This window comes from Scophthalmus maximus, chromosome 2 (genome assembly GCF_022379125.1).
Source record: "Scophthalmus maximus strain ysfricsl-2021 chromosome 2, ASM2237912v1, whole genome shotgun sequence".
Taxonomy (NCBI): domain Eukaryota; kingdom Metazoa; phylum Chordata; class Actinopteri; order Pleuronectiformes; family Scophthalmidae; genus Scophthalmus; species Scophthalmus maximus.
The window spans coordinates 18,252,199-18,270,421 of record NC_061516.1 but is presented as its reverse complement, the minus strand read 5'-3'; the positions used below and the strand labels follow the sequence as shown (position 1 = coordinate 18,270,421).

The following is an 18,223-nucleotide window of genomic DNA, read 5'->3' as shown; positions in this document are numbered from 1 at the left end:
GCTGTCTGTTTATACTGAGTCTGGTGCTGCCTCTGTGCTATAGACTTCCATTGTTGTCCAGCTAACTATTAAAAAACTCGTCAGTACGCATTGATTTCCTCAAACACGGCCCGAATAGATGCCAGATACACTCAACATTCACTTGCACAAAAATCATATGGTGACAAATCTACCTATGTTTGTGCAGTCCTTGTGAAAGTCCTCTTTATACTGACAGCAGCAGACAAGCTGGGGTAGTTGGAAAATACGGAGAGGCAAACTAACACACTGTTGGTTTTGGTTTTTTACATAGATCAACACCATCCTTATCCTTTAACCCCCTTCCAAAGCAACTGCTCACCACATCAAAGCTTTCTGGTTCGAAATGGCCGCAAACTTTCCAAGCTATTTTCACACCTCAGGGGCTCTGTCATTTGATTTTCCTTTTTTGACAACGAACCCTTAGCAGCCAAATGCTGCAGACACATTTTGTACATTTGTGCTTATGGTGAAAGGCTGTTTGGTGTTATCACATCATGCAAACTCCCAGAATGCCTTCCTTCTGAATATAAAATAGCTTTTTGTTGGAGAACTGAAGATTATTGATACTTTTAAAAAAAAACACACCCTCTTATAATATAAGTTGAACTGGATATATAATACATAAGTCAGAATCATTTTGTTGAGCGTGGGGCGGTGTTATCAGACATTAAGTGGAGCTTTAAGAGAACTTGTAAAAACACTTTTTTGTCAGCAGTTTGTCTTCATTTTTTTCCACACCCAGACACTCACTCCAGCCTCAGATTATGATTCATTGATACCTTTTTCGTCATCCTCCTCTATCCATCCTCTTTTGTCTCGACTCCATAATGCTGACAGGATATACAGGTCTAAAGCTGCAAAGGGAGTATCATGGCTGAATTGTGTTCTCTGAAGAAAGTGTTCTGTTCCTTCCCTCCGCACGCTGTGGTGTAAATACCCCTGTGCCTCGCCCTATACAATTTTCCATTACTTTATATTGGGGATGATTATTATGATGAGTACTATTTAACCCTTTTAACCAACAAAATCCCAGAACAGATGTACATCTGAAACATTATTCAAATCTACAATCTGTGGCCGACTTATCATTAATGTGCAGGGGACTGAGATCAGTGGTAAAACATTAATTTCAGTTTTTACTCTGAAATAAATTTCTGGCATCTGTTTGGAAGTTTGTTGCAAGACTTTCCAAACACAGACTGCTGTATGTAGCATTTTAAAGGACATTAGAGTTACATAGAGGCCACATGTGACACTTTAAATTGAACAACAATACACCACCCACGAAAGTAAGAATCTATATACTTATATATATACTATAAGAATCCGACTTAAGCTTTTTTTTACTGTATGTGCACCTTTGTTTGACTGTGTGTGTCAGGATGAGACACAACCATCTACAATACAAGTCTGGGTTCATCGGCCCTACTGTTCAAAATTCAGACCTGAGTCTCTATACCACAAAAAATACACCACACACATCAAACAACAGCGTTGATCAAAGGCTGCATGCGCTCTTCCTCTCTGCGCTCGCGAACAAGTATCACGTCAATTAATAATCACCGTATCTTCAATTAAACTTGTTAGCTTCCTTTGTAAACACAATGAAACAGAAAGGGATGAAAGAGGGTGACAAATGGTGGATGCAGTGGGCAATATGCTTTAATTGAATGTGCTTTTATGTTCCACTGTTGGACGTACACAACTCTCAAAAATATTTAGGCCTAATTTAAGATTTATGTATATTATATGCACATAAAATGTCCATCCATTTGGATCACACCAACTAATCATCAACAAAATAATAAACTTAATGTGATTTCAAACAAATAGGTTTCATTTATATTGAATGCATAAACCGGGTTCTTACAAATTTGAAACAAATGGGATTTATTGATTACAAAATGTGGTAATTTTGTATTTAAGATACACTGGGTTTATTATTACTATCACATAAATGCATCACATCATTAGATTGTTTATGTTAAAGCTGTGTTATCCAAATGGATGGAAATCTTTTCTGCAATCAAAATTATTTTTCCTGCAGCTGTGTGTGTGTGTGTGTGTGTGTGTGTGTCTCAATAATTTCCTTATTAAAAAAAACAGATTAAAATGTGGCAGGCAAAACCACATGCTGCTGAACTGTGGTTTTTCTTTTTTTGTTGTTTTTTGAATTGACAGGTGCCTCTTTCTCTGCAACAACAAACCATCTAATCATCCGCAGTTTTCGAGAGCTCTCTCCTCCTGATTGATAATCTGTGTTTCACCGTGAAAACAGGCAACCATTTTCTGCTTTGCACAATAAGAAATCATGCCTCTGGTAATCAGTTTCAGACTTAAAATTTCAGATCATTCTTTTCTGCATCTGTATGTTTGTGACTTCATTTTTTTTTATCTGGGTCATGTTTTCCACATTACTCTCCACAGCCTTCTGACCCGTAATAAGCATTTACTTCATCAAGTTTCAACGCTCATAAACTGTGACCCTGCAGCTCATTTTAGATCACGATAAACATTCCCTGGGTCATCGTGTTCTACATCAGCGATTCATCGATCACTTTGGAAACAAGCTCATTCAGGCTGTCTGATTGTCGTAGCCCTGCATGGTTTCCCTGGTGGACTGGGCTGTTGTCCAACCTCGCATACTCCAGCACTTTATTCACCCTAATCATGTGACCTGTCTTTATACAGTCTGTCTCTATGTGAGGCCTTCAGACAAAAGCCTGTTATATTTTGCCTCATTCATCAGATCGTGTATTGTTCTTCAGTCTTTAAAATTATAGTTGTGTGAGGTTATATATTGCCTGATGTTTTGTAACCTGTGTTGATGCATTTGGTATTTTATTTAAAGCATTTTGAATTCCTTGTTGTTGGAAGGTGCCATTCAAATAATCTTCCCTTACCTTTCAAATGAAAATACAGAACGGTTTGAGAGAATTTTTTTTATCTTTCTGGGATCTGCATTTAATTTGAAGCTGCATCAGGAAAACTATATAGATTATGACCTAACAAAAGAGGGAGTATACATTTTTTCTCTTTTCCTTTACTTTTCATTTCTTTCCCAGTGTTTGCAGATCTATGATATTGTTAATTTAAATTTGTGAATTAATCTACACCACACAACAAAAACACTTTGCAAAATATGAATAGAACTGAATCAAAAGCTATTTTTAACAACTGGATTACACAATCGTTGGCTTTCATCGTTTATGTTCATCCAACCGCATGCGTGTCTGTCATTGAGGCTTTCTCTAGATATGAAAGTGTTGACATGTTGACTATCATTTCATGGAGAGGCAGGAGACAGAACAATACAAGAGCTTGATCCCAAGCAACACAACTCTCAGCTGCACCACGGCGGGAAGGACCCACTGTGTGCTCCAACACGCCGGATACATGATGCTGTTATCACCACCAATCAAATGGCTGCAATTCATCAGAGGGCCTTGGTCTGTTGTGGCCGTTTGGATATAAAAGCTATTCGCGTACCTGCTGCTGCTGCTGCTGCTGATCAACATCTAAATTTAAATTCTCTGTGTGTGCCAAGGAGGTTTGGATAAAAGCCCTTTTAATTCCAGGCAAGCAGATGCGGACTGTGTGTTTGATGTTGATGCCAAGCTAAAATGGCTGAAGCCTCTCGTAAACAACACTGTCAAAGATATGCATTTGTCAGTGATTTGGCACAAGAGAAGATCAAGATAAATCTTTTGTTTTGGAAAGTTGGATAATGATGATGATCCTGTTTGTGAGAGCAGAGGAGAGGGGGGGGGGGGGGGGGGGGGGGGGGTCGATGCCCAGCAGGTGGATGAGACAGGAAGACCTTGTGCATCCCTACAAAAATAATCAGTCTCTGCTTGTATAACAATAGCTTATCAGGCGCACATAACATTACATCAGCAGTGCATTGTGAGGTCACGTGATCAATACCCTCTGTATCACCTTGTGAAGCTCCAAATAAAGACGAGGAGACAGAGCGGCTGACTGCAAAAGACTCTTACATACATACATACATCAACAGGGGAGAAGGTGACTCACTAGGAGCTTTTACATCTTGTACACACATAAATGAACAGCAGATAAGCTAATTTGACACTTTTGAAGATTATCTTTAGGCAACAACTTTCTTGCAGTCACAATGAAAATCAATACAGAAAACGTTTGAGAAATAGTTTAAAGATAAGAAATGTGCTGTATAGATTGTGCATAATAATACTACCATGCATGGCAGAGAAGGAACTGTTTTCTATATGATTAATATTTTTAAATCTTATTTTCACTCTTTTTGTTTTCATTGGTGTTGTAGAAGTTTATTCACACTAAATATAAAGATATATATTTATGTATACAGAGGGTGCAACAATGCTCTACCTCACTCTCTTTTTCTTTCCACCAATTAACATTCAGTATTGTGTCTCCAGGATACCTGAAACCATGACAACAGTGGGTCACTCTCCCCATCTGAGATCTTCAGCTCCATCTGCTGTCAACAAGGAGTAAGTCTAGGCTGCTCGTTCTCAAGTCACCTCTGAGGAGACGTTTCCCTTTCCCACCGCATACATGTACTTTTGGCAGTTGTACTGAATTATAACTATTCATGAATATTTTTTTGATTAGCAACCTCAATAACCTCAATACTAATCTAGGACTTTTTTGCATTAGTTTTGCAATTTGCATGATTTCTATAGCCTATAATTCTGCTTCCATAAATTGCTCGTGAAATATAGAAAGCAAATTTTAATGTCTCTGCATTGCATCATTACGCATCTTTCGAAGATCTGCGTCATTGTGTCTCATCCTGTCCTGTTTTCCCCTGCTTTGTTTTGTCCATTTCAGTGCCTCTTGTTCATTTCAGTGCCTTTTTTTCAGAAAAAAGTTATACTTACAGCATTAAAAAGTGGTGAGTCGGACAAACAAACTCAAACCATTAATCCAAATGTCAGATGTGGAAAAACCCCAAGTCTTAACAGTGACTTCAATGAAGAAAGTAAAGGGGATAGATAGAAGGAAACAAAGGTGCAGTGTTCACAGTCTGTATTTTGGGTTTGTTGCTAAAACAACAGTAAACTACTTGGTTTTTTTGTATGTGTGTGTGTGTGTGTGTGTGTGTGTGTGTGTGTGTGTGTGTGTGTGTGTGTGTGTGTGTGTGTGTGAGTGTGTGATAACATTTAGTAATAGATCTGTCACAGCCGAGGGGTTGCCCGCAACCTAATCCGTTTCATGCCTCAATAACTGTACAAATGTCTTGCAACAAAACGCCCTGTTGTTGCATCAGTTATGAATAATGAATTGCTATCATAATAATCCACGGTGGTAGTTTTCTATCATGCTGTTGCGCATCTTCCAAGTTTCACGTGTCCCCCAATTATAGAGGATATGAAAACCTTTCATAACAGCATTGATATAAAAAAACAGAGCACTCTGTTGCCACTTTAGATACATTTCAATTATCCCTCTGTCTGATTTTTCCCACTATGAAGCATCACTTTTGATCCGTTCTACTCTCCATTCAGTCAGAAATCACACATAGAGCAAAAGGTACATGGTAGTATCTAGCAATTCAAATCTCCATTTGCGAGACTTTTGCCAACAACCCACCAATGCAATGGAGGTGAATGGCATTGTCTTAGGGTTGATGACATAATTGAATAATAACTTTTGATAAAACTGAACGTGCTAATCCAGTATCACTGTGGGTCATCCTGTCGCCCAAAATCAGCTGGGATTGGCTCCACACTTTGCCTGTGACCGTCAGGATAAGCGGAATAGGTAATGGATGGATGCTTGTTCCCCACGTCAGTTAACTTGACATCATTTGCCAGTTAGCGGCAAACACAAAGTAAATTCCATTTTATTAAAATCAAAAAGTGTCAGGCTAAGCGTGGCGCTAGATGAAGAGTCAGCAGTCACTAAAACACGGGTGCCCTTCTACAGGCCGCAGGCTTGACCGACAGCCCGAGCACTTGCCCAGTCAGCTGTGTGATTGAATTACCACCATTGACCGTGCAGATGGAACAAGACATCGCAGCTCTAATGAGACAATTAGCTGGGACCATCTTAAGGCTTTGCTCCTCATTAGCCCTGATGGCCGTTGTACACGTTGATGGCTCCGGCCCAGCCCTAACACTCAGTCTGAAGTCTTCCAGCCGCAGCCAGCAGGTTTCTGTGGAGACTAATGGGGCATTAGAGTGAGACTGATGAGAGAGGTAAAAAAGGCCCGAGCGACCTCTCTATCCACAGAGCATGAGGGAGAAAGAGGGAGGAAGACGTGCATTACGGCAGGTTAGGATTCAACCGTTATGTATGGGAGAAGAAATATTTCTCAGTTGCAGGGACGAAATAATGAAACTTTTCACTGCATTATAAAGTAGGGCCGTGTTCATGAATACTTAATTAATTTCACCTATACAATGTGTTGGGTAGCTGTGACTGGGGACAAACTACAACTGTGTTTAAAATGGACCTGAATAATCAACATCAGACAAGTTTTAACTTCCATGAACATTTCAAAGTACAGCTACACATAAACAAGCACACCGAAATATATGTCATTACAGATCTGTGATAGCCTCCACGTGGTTGACAAATGCTTCTGTTCCAAATGCAGTTAGATCCAAATGAAGGGTTAAAAGTGACTGTGTTAAATAGTCAAATTATTAGTAAGAATTATTTGGTCTTAAAGTTTCTGACTATACCAATTCTAAGTTCAAATTCTTCTAGTTTCTCAAAATTATACAGTACGCCAACAAAGTCTCTCTACAGCAGCTATTGCATGAATACATAATTTGATATACAGCGTGTTGTTATGAGAAGGAGAGATAGAGAGGAACCCACTGTCTCTCTCTGTATCTCTGCCCTTTCTATTAAAAGTACCTGAGCTCAGCAGTGATACTCTCTTCTTGCCTATTTTAGCTGGATCCAGGCCTTTGTCCAACCTCTGACAGAAAGACATGCGCTCACATTTTTCTGAAGAATGGAGCAGCCAGGCCTATATTTGCAAAACAAACTATAACTACGCCAAGAAACATTTTTTTTAAATCACATTATTAAATTAAAAAGCTAATGGACTAAAATCAGCTCCTTTGTCCTCATCAATTTCCCCTGACAAAGATCCCTTCACTGTTTCCCAGTCAATAAACATATGTTGTTGTTTTTTTTTACTGGTAATAAAATTCAATAAAAACTTGTTTCCTCCCCAAAGAACACCAATAGCTCCACATGTAAATGTGTTTTGTATTACATTCAGATGCATATTTTTCATTCCTCAGTCTTGGGGGAGCCAGAAAGGACTTTCACTACAGCCAGGCCCCTTTGTCCACGACTGACCTACATTCTCACAATAATGAAATGCGAACAGAGCGGTGTCTGTTGAGAGCTGCATTCTGGACTCTCTCAGGGAAATGGTCAAGACACTGACTGAGACAGATGATATTGCATTTAAGCAACTGCAGTGAGACCTATGTTATTAAAGAAAGACTTGTCGTGCTTTACCAAGTTGTGACATGACTAAAATGATTGTTCGACCATCAAAAAAGTTGGCAATTATTTACACGTCTATCAATTAATCAGCTCTAGAACATATGTAACTTTGCATGCAGAGCTTTACACAATATACATATGTATTAAGACTCACCTCTAATAATGTCACCAAAAAAAGAGTACACAACATGTGATTAATGGTTTATGCAGGTGAATTGAACCTGTAAGGCAAGTCCATTAAAATGTCCAGGCCTCACTGTAAATAACTAGAGCTGAGAAGAGGTATTGAAGGGAAATGAAGTTTAAAAGTTAAAAGGAGAAAATTATTACAGTAAGATGTAACAGGTGTGGTAAAACAAAACAGAACACATAAAATCCTCTTATAATTCTGATGCAGCAGAAACAAAAACAAGAAGGACATTATGCAATTAAAAACCCAAGGTAAAAACATGAGCATCGGTAGACAGAACTGTTTTCTTTGTTTTCTCCCTGACTGCAGGAATAATCATGCACATAATAATCACAAGTTCCACCATCATGCATCAACAAGTATGATGGAGAGAAATGCATAAAAACATTTTGAAACACAGGCGTTTCAAAAGAAGCATTCTCTCTTATGTTTTGTATAATGTCATGTACTTTTATTTTATTCTCTTCTCCTCTAATGACAGAACTGCTGTTCAGTCCAACGGAGAAAGAGTTATTTGTTTTCAGGGATCTGACTCCGAGTCAAATTTGAATTTTGCACCTACAAAAATTTTTGCCACCCTACAATCTTCCCTGTCCACACACTGTCTTTGACTGCATAAAAATGCTGAGAGCTTGAAGCATTTAACTGTAGCTGATGTGTCTGAATGACAAGAGATGTGTTGTGACAGAAGTGAGAGATTATTTAAGCAGAACATTTTTTGGGGAAACTCCTTATAATAGTTTTTCCAGCAATCTTTATTAATGTATAGAAAGGCAGTAGGACATTTGTCATGAATCTATTTTCTGCTATCTAATTCCATTATTCGAAATGTAAATGAAAATACATCAAGTAGACATTCAATATAGACCAAGAAATTTAAGGTATCTCCTTTGGGTAATGCCGGACTGAGAAAACTTTTGTTTTTTACCCTAAACCTTTGAAAAAATATTCTTGATATCAGACACTGACAATATGTTCTTTGGCTGTTTTACTCTTGTACTTAGACACTCGTTGGTAGTTGTATTTATCGTTGAGACGCAAAGCCCAATGTAGCACACCATCAACCAGTGAAGCCACATTATTGATTTAGGTGAGTCCATATTTTCTCTGACTGGATGTCTTGATGTTAATCTCTTTACAGGCCGGACCATGCCAGCAGAGTGCATTGGCTACAGATGGATTGTGCAGATTTAGAGTAAGCCACTTACGGCTGAGTAGATTATTAGCCTGGTGCACATCAATTTTATTTTCCCATGTCATCTGCCAGAAGTCAAAGTTGGGGGCTTTACATGAACTATTAACAGTGGAAATGGTGCAGTAGTACAATCAGTCACCAGTAGTGTGCAGAGGAACATGGCGACATGAAGAAGATGTAGAGGAAAAACAACCAATGGTCAAATGTTAAAAGTTAAAGTCAGACACTGAACTTGTATAGTTTTAATAAACGGGTCTGGCTGTTTGTGCCTCGCACAGAGGAGTTGAAGTTGGACCCCCGTTGGGCACCAGCAGCAGCGCGAGCCACGACGTCACCATAAATAGCTCGCTGCTCGCCAGTTGTTGTGAGAGAAGAAGAGAAGAAGAAGAGAAGAAGAAGAAGAAGAAGAAGAAGAAGAAGAAGAAGAAGAAGAAGAAGAGCGGCTCCGAGCGGAGGAAACACCGTGTTCGGTTTATGGTCCCGGTTGGTTTTTAAACACACTTTGAAATAATGTCGACCCCGGCGCGGAGACGGCTTATGAGAGATTTTAAAAGGTAACGGCGACGTATGTTTCCTGTTGTTGTTGTTGTGTGTGTGTGTTGCTAGCTGCGTTAGCCGATGGAGCGGTCGGCAGCTAGCTTAGCTTAGCATAGCGTCGGTGGCCGACCGGTGTGTGCAGACGGATATATTGTATGTAAAGCCACTGGGGAGTTGTCGTGACACCAACCTGTTAATACACCTGGGTTGTTTTAGAATGTGGCGTCTGCAGCATTGACAGAGTCAGTGTCGGATCATATTTACAGTGTTGTTGATTTGACGATATCCGAAGAAGAAGAAGAAGAAGAAGAAGACAGTTCGGCGCTATGCAGTGTTTCATACCCCAGAGGAGAACCTGTGTGTGTGTGTGTGTGTGTGTGTGTGTGTGTGTGTGTGTCACACCTGGGATGGATGGACATGGAACAATCCATCCATCGCCTCGTCTCTGCTGACTGACATGGCCCGGACCAGGAGCCAAGTGTGACAGTGATAATCTTAGTTACTCAACACAGGCTGTGTTTTTATTTTATTTCATCTCTGTTCCGCTTAAAACGGGCTCCAACACCGTCATCCCGCCAGAGAACTAACTATTCGGTTCCAGTCCCCCCTTGGCAGCAACGTGGCTTGCAGGTGATGCTCAACTGGAGGGGGGAGTGTGTGGCCCCTAAGTGCCCCATCTCAATACCTACCTGCCTACCATCGCCTCCTTCTCTTTTCTTCTAAATTATTATTAGTATAGATACATGTTTAAATACCATTTTTTTGTAGGTGATAATGTCAAACTTGTGCAGTGAAGATGAGCACAAAGTGACTTTTCTTGGGAGAATCCCACCTGGCAAAGGGGCGCTGCTCTGTAATACCTGCTATCCCCAATCAGTTGCCATGCTCCATCTGCCCCCCCCCCCCCCCCCCAACACACACACACACACACACACACACACACACACACACACACACACACACTGGCTAAGCTACTCTACTAGGACAGACATGGTGGGACCAGGGGATGGGGGATACGGTGTCACTGTAACCCTACTCTGCTGTGCCAGTCCCCAGGTGGTGAAGTGTAACACACTCCTGAGGAGAGGAAAACACAATGGCACATTCCAGGATCAGCATGCGGCTGCTTCACCTCAGCCCCCGTGTGATATTGCCTCACGTGCCCGGTTTGATCTGTTCCTCAGATTGTATGCACAACATGTGTCTCGAAACTGAAGCTGTAGTTCGTTCGAACATTGATGCCTCTGTGTGATATTTTGACTCGGTTCTTTGGACATTTGGTGCTTAAAGATGTATTTTAAGGTTCTGTATAAACTGTCATTATAACTACAGTCCCTTTTTTAAAATATTATATTCAGTAATGCATCACTTTCATGTGATTGACATTGTTATACCAGCTATCATTGCTTTACCTTTGCTTTCTTTTTATTCAGCCTCATTTGTGAGGATTCCCCTTTTTTGCTTCAGCTAGTCAGGCCTGGTTTGACAATGGGAAGTGTTCTCATTCCGGTACTCTGGATGTTTGATCTCCTTGAGCTTCTTTCTGGCAGACCTTCGACTATGTCTGTGCAGTCAGTAATCGCTAGTTACCAATTAGAATAAAGCAACTACTGGTGAATCTAGTGAGGAAGTTTAGTGGAGCATCAGTCCACCAGCAGCGAACGCTCAGGCAGATCATGGTAAATGAGGTTAGTTGCGGTGGGTCTGTCTCCAGCAGGGGACATGGACATGGATCTACACTGGCACACCAGACACACAAATCAGCTTACCTTGTTTTATAGCTGTGAGCTCTTATTAAAACCAGCTTTTACACCAGGCGTCAGATTGCAGGCCTAAATAGTCTGTGTTGAGTCCGGACTTGGCCTACATGCGTTTGTGATCTGAAACGATACCTTCCATGACAATCATTCAGCCTGGACATTTTAGTCTTGTTTACTACATGTTGCCTTTGTTCGTCATGTGGGCAGTAACCAGTAGTTTAAAAGCAAAACAGTGGTGTTTACCTGCAACGTTTGTTTTAATTTGTTGATGCCTTTGTTGCTAGGCAGTTGTTGCTACGGCATTCTTGCACTGCACTTCTCAGAGATCACTTGTCAGTCAAACAGCTCTGGGCAGTTTTCTTTGTTGAGCCGGAGCTAGTCATTTCCATTAATGATGAATCTGGCTATGATTATTTTAGGCTGTAAAATACCAATTCCAATATTGCAAAACTATCTTTTTATAAATGGATAATCCAAAGGTATAGACTTAACAATGATGTGAATATGTAGGAAATATTTACCTTTTGAGTATACAGAAGATTTTCACCAACTGTTTTTGATGATCTGTTCTTCATCATGTAAATAGGATAAAATTTAGCAGCCCGCAGCCTTGGGTATGGGAGACAGATGCACTGATCACAAGGCCAAAACCCCTGATCCGTAACAGGTTCTCTATCACGTTTCTTAAGGTGTCAGCTAGTGATGTTTACAAACTGCACACGCAGTGTTGTCATTTTTTGTTTTTGTTTTCAATTTACACACACAATTGACAGCTAGCTGACAATGAGTAAATGATCGCTGATTTTTCCGAAAAGTGTATTGGATTAAATTCGCCAACTTCCCCTTTAATGATAGGGGGGGGGTGTCTTTTCTTAATCTTGAATCTGTGGTTTATCCTGATATCCTGCTCGTGACAAGGTTGGAAATCATTTCAGGTGAAGGTCAACTCAGTGGCCGAGGGGTTTAGTGCGGCTCGGGGGCTTTGATGCTTGCGGTGCGGCAGATTTGATATGATGAGTGTTGATATATGTTATCGGACACGTGACTGACAGCGGGATGGACACTGTGCACTTGATCCTGAAAGTCTGCCAGGTGACTGAGGTTGTGTTGATACAGCAGTTTATGTTTTTCCTGATAATTGTCCTGTAGTCGAGGTGGTAATTAAAATCGTCTCGCTCTCTCCCGTCCAAATTCTCCCCCTCCTTCCTCTTAATCTCCCCCATCTGTTGTTTGTTTTTCCGCTGACTTTATTGCTCTCCATCTTGTCATTTTTGTGTTTTTTCTTTCTTCTCACCTTGCTTCCGACTCTCTCTCCCTGTTCATCGCAGTCTCGCTGTGCCTTTCTTGCTATTTGTCTTGCCATGTTTCCCTCTCTTTCTCTAACCATGTCTCTTTCGCTCTTGTCTTACCCAGACTTCAAGAAGATCCTCCCACCGGAGTGAGCGGAGCGCCATCAGAGAACAACATCATGCTTTGGAACGCTGTTATTTTTGGGTGAGTCACGCTCTAAATCCAACTCCACCCGACTGTGACACTGTGATTGTGATGCACACAGTCCCCCTCTAACCCACCGTGTCGCATTCTCGTTCTCCACGTTCCCCTGCATTTTAAAAACATTTCTGATTACAACCCCCCCATTGTGGCAGAGAGCAGTATGGAAAATCAACATGTAACGACTCAGTGGGTGTTTGATGAAAGAACAGGCTGGCAGACACAAGGTTAAAGTTGGTGGGTAAAGGAAGGAAGGAAGGAAGAACCGATGAGATCAAACCAAAAGACTTTGCAGACTTGTCAATTTGAATTGCATTTGAAAGAAGGAGGAATCATGAAGATGAAGGAAACATGCTTCAATTAAACTCAGAACAGGTGGAGAATTCATACTGGTGTTAGGAAATTCAAATGTCAATGCAAGAAGTAATAAAAACATAAATAACACAAGCAAATTGGAAAGCTGAAAGTCATTTAAAAAAACATCAGAAAGCAACGAGGTGTAACAGGGACAAAAATGGGGAATAACACATTGATTTAAAATAAAAATAGACCTGCTGATAGTTCCTCACCTTCATTCAAAGTCAAAGTGAAAGCTGCTGGAAATGTTAAACATGAAGGCAGCTGTTTTAATTGACTCCTTCACACAGACTGTGTGAATGTGAGGAGCTGAGTAAATAACGACTCCGGTGTCTGTGTGGAGCAGGTCCTTGAATTGTAATGGTTATGTTTTCTACAAGCCAGCTCCTTATTGGTAGCAGTGGGGATTTTTGGAACGTGTAAATAATTTTATTTCTCTCTCTCCGCCATTGGCAGGCCTGTGGGAACGCCGTTCGAAGATGGTAAGATCTCCATTTTGTTCATCTAAGCTCCGGGTTTGATTTTACTTTTTTCCTGCACTGTGATTGTTGTAGAGAGGCATTATTCAATCCATCTGTGAGGTATAAAAAAAAAAAGAAGCCAAAATGTTTAATTGCTTCCAGTGAGGCCTAGTGTTAGTTACAAACTCTTTGTACTCTAAGTATGATTTCTAATCACTGCTTGTTCTGAATTATTAATTTGAACCACTGAAATTTGTAGAACTAGATACTATCGCATTACATAATAATAACAAAAGTTGATAACTTATAATATTGAATAATCTAATGCCCTAAATTTCTGCTTTTTATCGTTTCATAATCATTGATTTGAAAATTGTAGAGTAAAAAAACATAGATACTTCAAACTATTTTTTTTTGTTTATTTATGTGTTTAGAGCATTTAAATAACACTTTGGCACTTCTTAACAAAATTTGCATAATAATGATGAGCAGCGAACAAGGATCAGGTGTGACAGGCATATATTAATAATTTCAAACGTATGGTGTTTGGCGCTTGTGAGAGATGGACATTCAGTTTGTCAGTGACAAAAGTGTAACATTTGACTAGTTCACATTGAACACTACTATTGTTTTAGTGCTAAAGATGTCGATGACGACTGCAACTCGTTTACCAACTTTTCCACAGACACTTTCCGAGTTGTTCCAGCATGAGGTGGTGTACGTGTGAATTTCCTGAGACGGCAACTAATTTGTCCAGTTATACCGACACCACCTGAATGCACCTCTACCATGTGTGTCAACTCTTTGTTTTCAGCCTTGATCTGTGTCAATCCGCAAACTATTCAAATCGGTACCACTGACTGAGTGGCTCATTAGAAATGTTCAGAATGGGGGCAAACCTGCCGCTCTGAAGTATCTTCAGCTTGTAATCATGAACCGAGGCCAATAATGAGAAGTGCTGACTCAAGGTTTTGTGGTTTTCTCGTGTTAGTCTCCTTCCTCCTTTTGTATTGTCCTTCTGTACATCGGCGAAGGATTAGTTTCTCTTTCTAGTCAAGTCCAGTGCTATTTTTAGTAGCAATTATTTCTCTCGCTGTGTGTGACCTCCCCGAGCCTTCACACCTTTGTGTTTCTCACAAAATTACTTGTGTGCACTCCACACTCTCCAAACGTTGTTCTCAGCCTCTCACCTTCTCTCGCTCTCCCCTCTCTCTCCGGTGTCACTGCAGGAACGTTTAAGCTTCTGATAGAGTTTTCGGAGGAGTACCCAAACAAGCCTCCCACAGTCCGATTTGTGTCCAGAATGTTTCACCCAAATGGTAAGTGATACAGCTGCTCAAACGTAGCACGCACACGCACGCACGCACGCATGCACGCACGCACGCACGCACACACACACACACACACACACACACACACACATTTAAAGTATGCATTTGAAAGTGGAACGGAAAGTGTCTGCCCTCACTTTATTCAAACCCGTCGTCTACAGTTTACATTTAATTGTGCGTGACGCACAAGATGCTCAGACTTGGAAAGTAGCACAGTTTGTGCCTCTATTATCTTGAGTTACTCCTTTTCCTCCTCATTCAAACCGTTTCCTCTCATTCATCTCCTGACTCGGTTCATAAAGAAATGGATTTAGTAGGTCCCATCAGGCTGGCCGTAACTGTTAGTGTGTCTTTGTGTAAAGGTGAAATGATTGATTTGCAACTAAAAAGTGTTTAATTTAGCTGTAATTGCACTTGATCGGCTTATAATATTGTTTGTGTGTTTTGCTTTTGCCAATGATTTTTTAGCAAAAATGTTAAAACCTATCATTTTTCTATTCTCTTGAACAATATCCCCTGGCAATGAATTCCCCCCTGACCCCTGTACACAACTGTTTTCTGTATCATACTTGTTTTCACTTCATGTTTTGCATTTCTTGTTTGATAATTGTCGTGACAAAACTGAGAAAATAACTGTTCATATAATATCTTAGGTGAGTACATTTTCTGACAAAATTCCTTTTTTATATGCAGTGTCTTTTTCACAGCACTGTGGTCATCTGCTGTGTGAGAACACATTGAATTTGTGCATCATTTGGCATGAAGGTCTAGCTGGAAAAATGAAAAGCAGTCTTTACTAAATGTGAAGATTTTTATCTTGGTGACATCGATTGCAGACACATAATAACTTGCTGTTCTGATGTTGATCTCTGTCTCGTCTTTGTGTTTTCCAGTTTACGCTGATGGCAGTATATGTTTAGACATCCTTCAGAATCGCTGGAGCCCCACATATGATGTGTCATCCATACTCACCTCCATCCAGGTTGGTTGGTTGGACTGTGTTTCACATTCTGCACTGACATGGTACATCTGTGTATCTGTTGTTTTAGGATTTTCTATAAAAGTTTTACTTACACTGCTGTGGACTGATTTAAATACTTGGTGTATTGTCTGTTGTTCGATGCATCTCAAATGCTTGTATGACAACTAGAATTGGTAAAACCTAAAATTACTAAACCTATTCCAACATTTCACAGTAGCTGTATTATATTTTACAAATCCATCATTCCGACTGTATAATAAAATGTAATAGTGTATGGTTAAATTAATTCATCTGGAAATCTGGGATGATAAAATCAGAATGACTGTGAAAAGTGGATCTTCTCATCACATGTTGTTTTCCCACAGTCATTGCTGGATGAGCCAAACCCAAACAGTCCGGCCAACAGTCAGGCCGCACAACTCTATCAGGAAAACAAGAGGGAGTATGAGAAGAGAGTGACGGCCATCGTGGAGCAGAGCTGGGTGGACGTCTGAGCTTCTCTCGTTCTCTACTCAATCCCTTCCCTCATCCTCTGCTCATTATCCCATTACTTCGATATATATATTTTTTTTTTACCTCACCCCCCAAAAAACCCAACTATATCAGAAGAACTCAAGTGCCACTCTGAAAAAAAAAGGAGGAATAAAAAAAAAAAAAACTCCAGAGAACAACCAAACCAGAACGGACATAAACTTGCTTGCCAACACATTTGAGGAAAACGAGGGAGGAGGGGGATTGATCTGTTCTTGTGTTCCTTGTCCTCCCTTTTACTTTTTTTATTTTTTTATTGCATGATGTGAAATAAGTTATTGCTAACAGAATGTGTAATATATCCTTGTTGTTTGGTTGGATTTAGTTGGACTGTTAGTTTTTTTTGAGTTTTACAGATTTTTCTTTTGAAAATGTTCTCCTTTTTTTGGAATGTCTGCTGGTGGGTACAACGTGGCTGTTTTGGAAAGGGCAGGTTGATGACCACATCAGTATCGTATTTAGAAAGTCATGGAAGAGTCCAGAAAAAGCCTTTTTTTTCAGAGTTGGTATCATTTTTATTTCTTCAACGTTGGCCACAGATGTTGCTGATAAAGAACAAAAGCTAATCTGCTCCAGCATATCACTCTTATTTTGAGACACTGTAGGTTCTGGGCTCACAGACGTCACAGGCTGCAGCAGTGCCAAGTCTCCCGTGTGCTGATGAATCATGACTCCTCTGTGTTGTAATCACCTCCGAGGTGGACGGTGATGGATGTAAGAGAGGGAGTGTTTAAGAGAAAGTAAATCTTAAAGTGACAGCGTGACAGGATAAACATTTGACGGCAGATCCCAGAAGTGAAGATCAGGGTTGGTTGAAATGGGCTGCGTTCATTTCAATCAACATTTCATCTTCCTTGAGTCGGCTTATTGGGTCAAGTCTTGGTGTCGTTCTTTGTTAAGTCTTTGAAAGGAATCTGACAGTTCATTTACTTACCCTTATAGATCAATCATGGCTAATCGAGCTTAAACAAACAAGATGACAAGTAGAAATCTGGAGGACTGCATTGAAAAGCTTCTCCGCGCCTCCTCATCTCAAGCTTGCACCCACATGGTTATCTAATTTCACCCACCACACAAATAGTGAATGACTTTCCAATGCTTTGTCGCCAGTGACGTGTGTATGCCTGAACAAAGTGTCTGGGGCTTTTGATCGTTCTCTTCGAAATGACACAGCTGACACGTAAATGAACCGGCAGAGGATGAAAGAAGTGCTGTCCAGTGTACACACTGACTGCTGCAGAGGAGAGCACACTCGCATGCAGTTCCCACAACGACCGTTCTACTCCAAAGTTGTTCTCACGCCTGCATTCGTCTCCTGTTTTACTTGTGTGTGATGATCACCCAGTTCAAAGACCACTCGAAGTATAAATTCATGACTTAATCCAGCTCCAGCTAAATAATCTATTGAATACAGTCATCATGAAACAGTTCCCTCTTTTCTGAGACAGTAAAGGTCATATTGTGGTTAGTGACTTGTATCACATAATAAGCAGATGGGATGTTATGAATTTTTGTGAATTAAGCAAAAAAAATGTATACTTATAACAATATGCTGTATAAAAATAATAAAACACATTTTTCAGACTTTGATGAATACATGCGCCCTTCATTATATCATCAGTAACATTCACTAGTTCCAATGTACATGATAGTCTGCTATGCTGTGACACGGTAAGACAAGGTATAGTTAAAACAAACTTTATTTTCCTGCTTTTAGAGTTTGTTCTCAAGATGTTCGCTAACGACTGTTTCCCCCAAAGTAACAACAGTAACACTTTTTTGTTGCTTTGTTCAAGATTAGAATATGATTTGTTACTAGAATTAGTTTGCTGCTTCACTTACTTTTACTTTTTCTTTCTGACTTTGAAGGCGCTAACCTACAGTATGTTTA

The 18,223-nt window shown here is 40.2% G+C and overlaps 1 protein-coding gene across 1 annotated transcript; it reads left to right on the top strand.

The window, feature by feature from the left end:
* Nucleotides 1-9,252: 9,252 nt before the first annotated feature.
* Nucleotides 9,253-17,917, top strand: ube2b (ubiquitin-conjugating enzyme E2B (RAD6 homolog)). Its single transcript, XM_035624735.2, has 6 exons — nt 9,253-9,436; nt 12,593-12,673; nt 13,484-13,509; nt 14,718-14,807; nt 15,713-15,801; nt 16,167-17,917. The coding sequence occupies exons 1-6, from the start codon at nt 9,393-9,395 to the stop codon at nt 16,293-16,295; spliced, it is 459 nt and encodes a 152-aa protein (XP_035480628.1). The 5' UTR covers nt 9,253-9,392; the 3' UTR covers nt 16,296-17,917.
* Nucleotides 17,918-18,223: the final 306 nt, after the last annotated feature.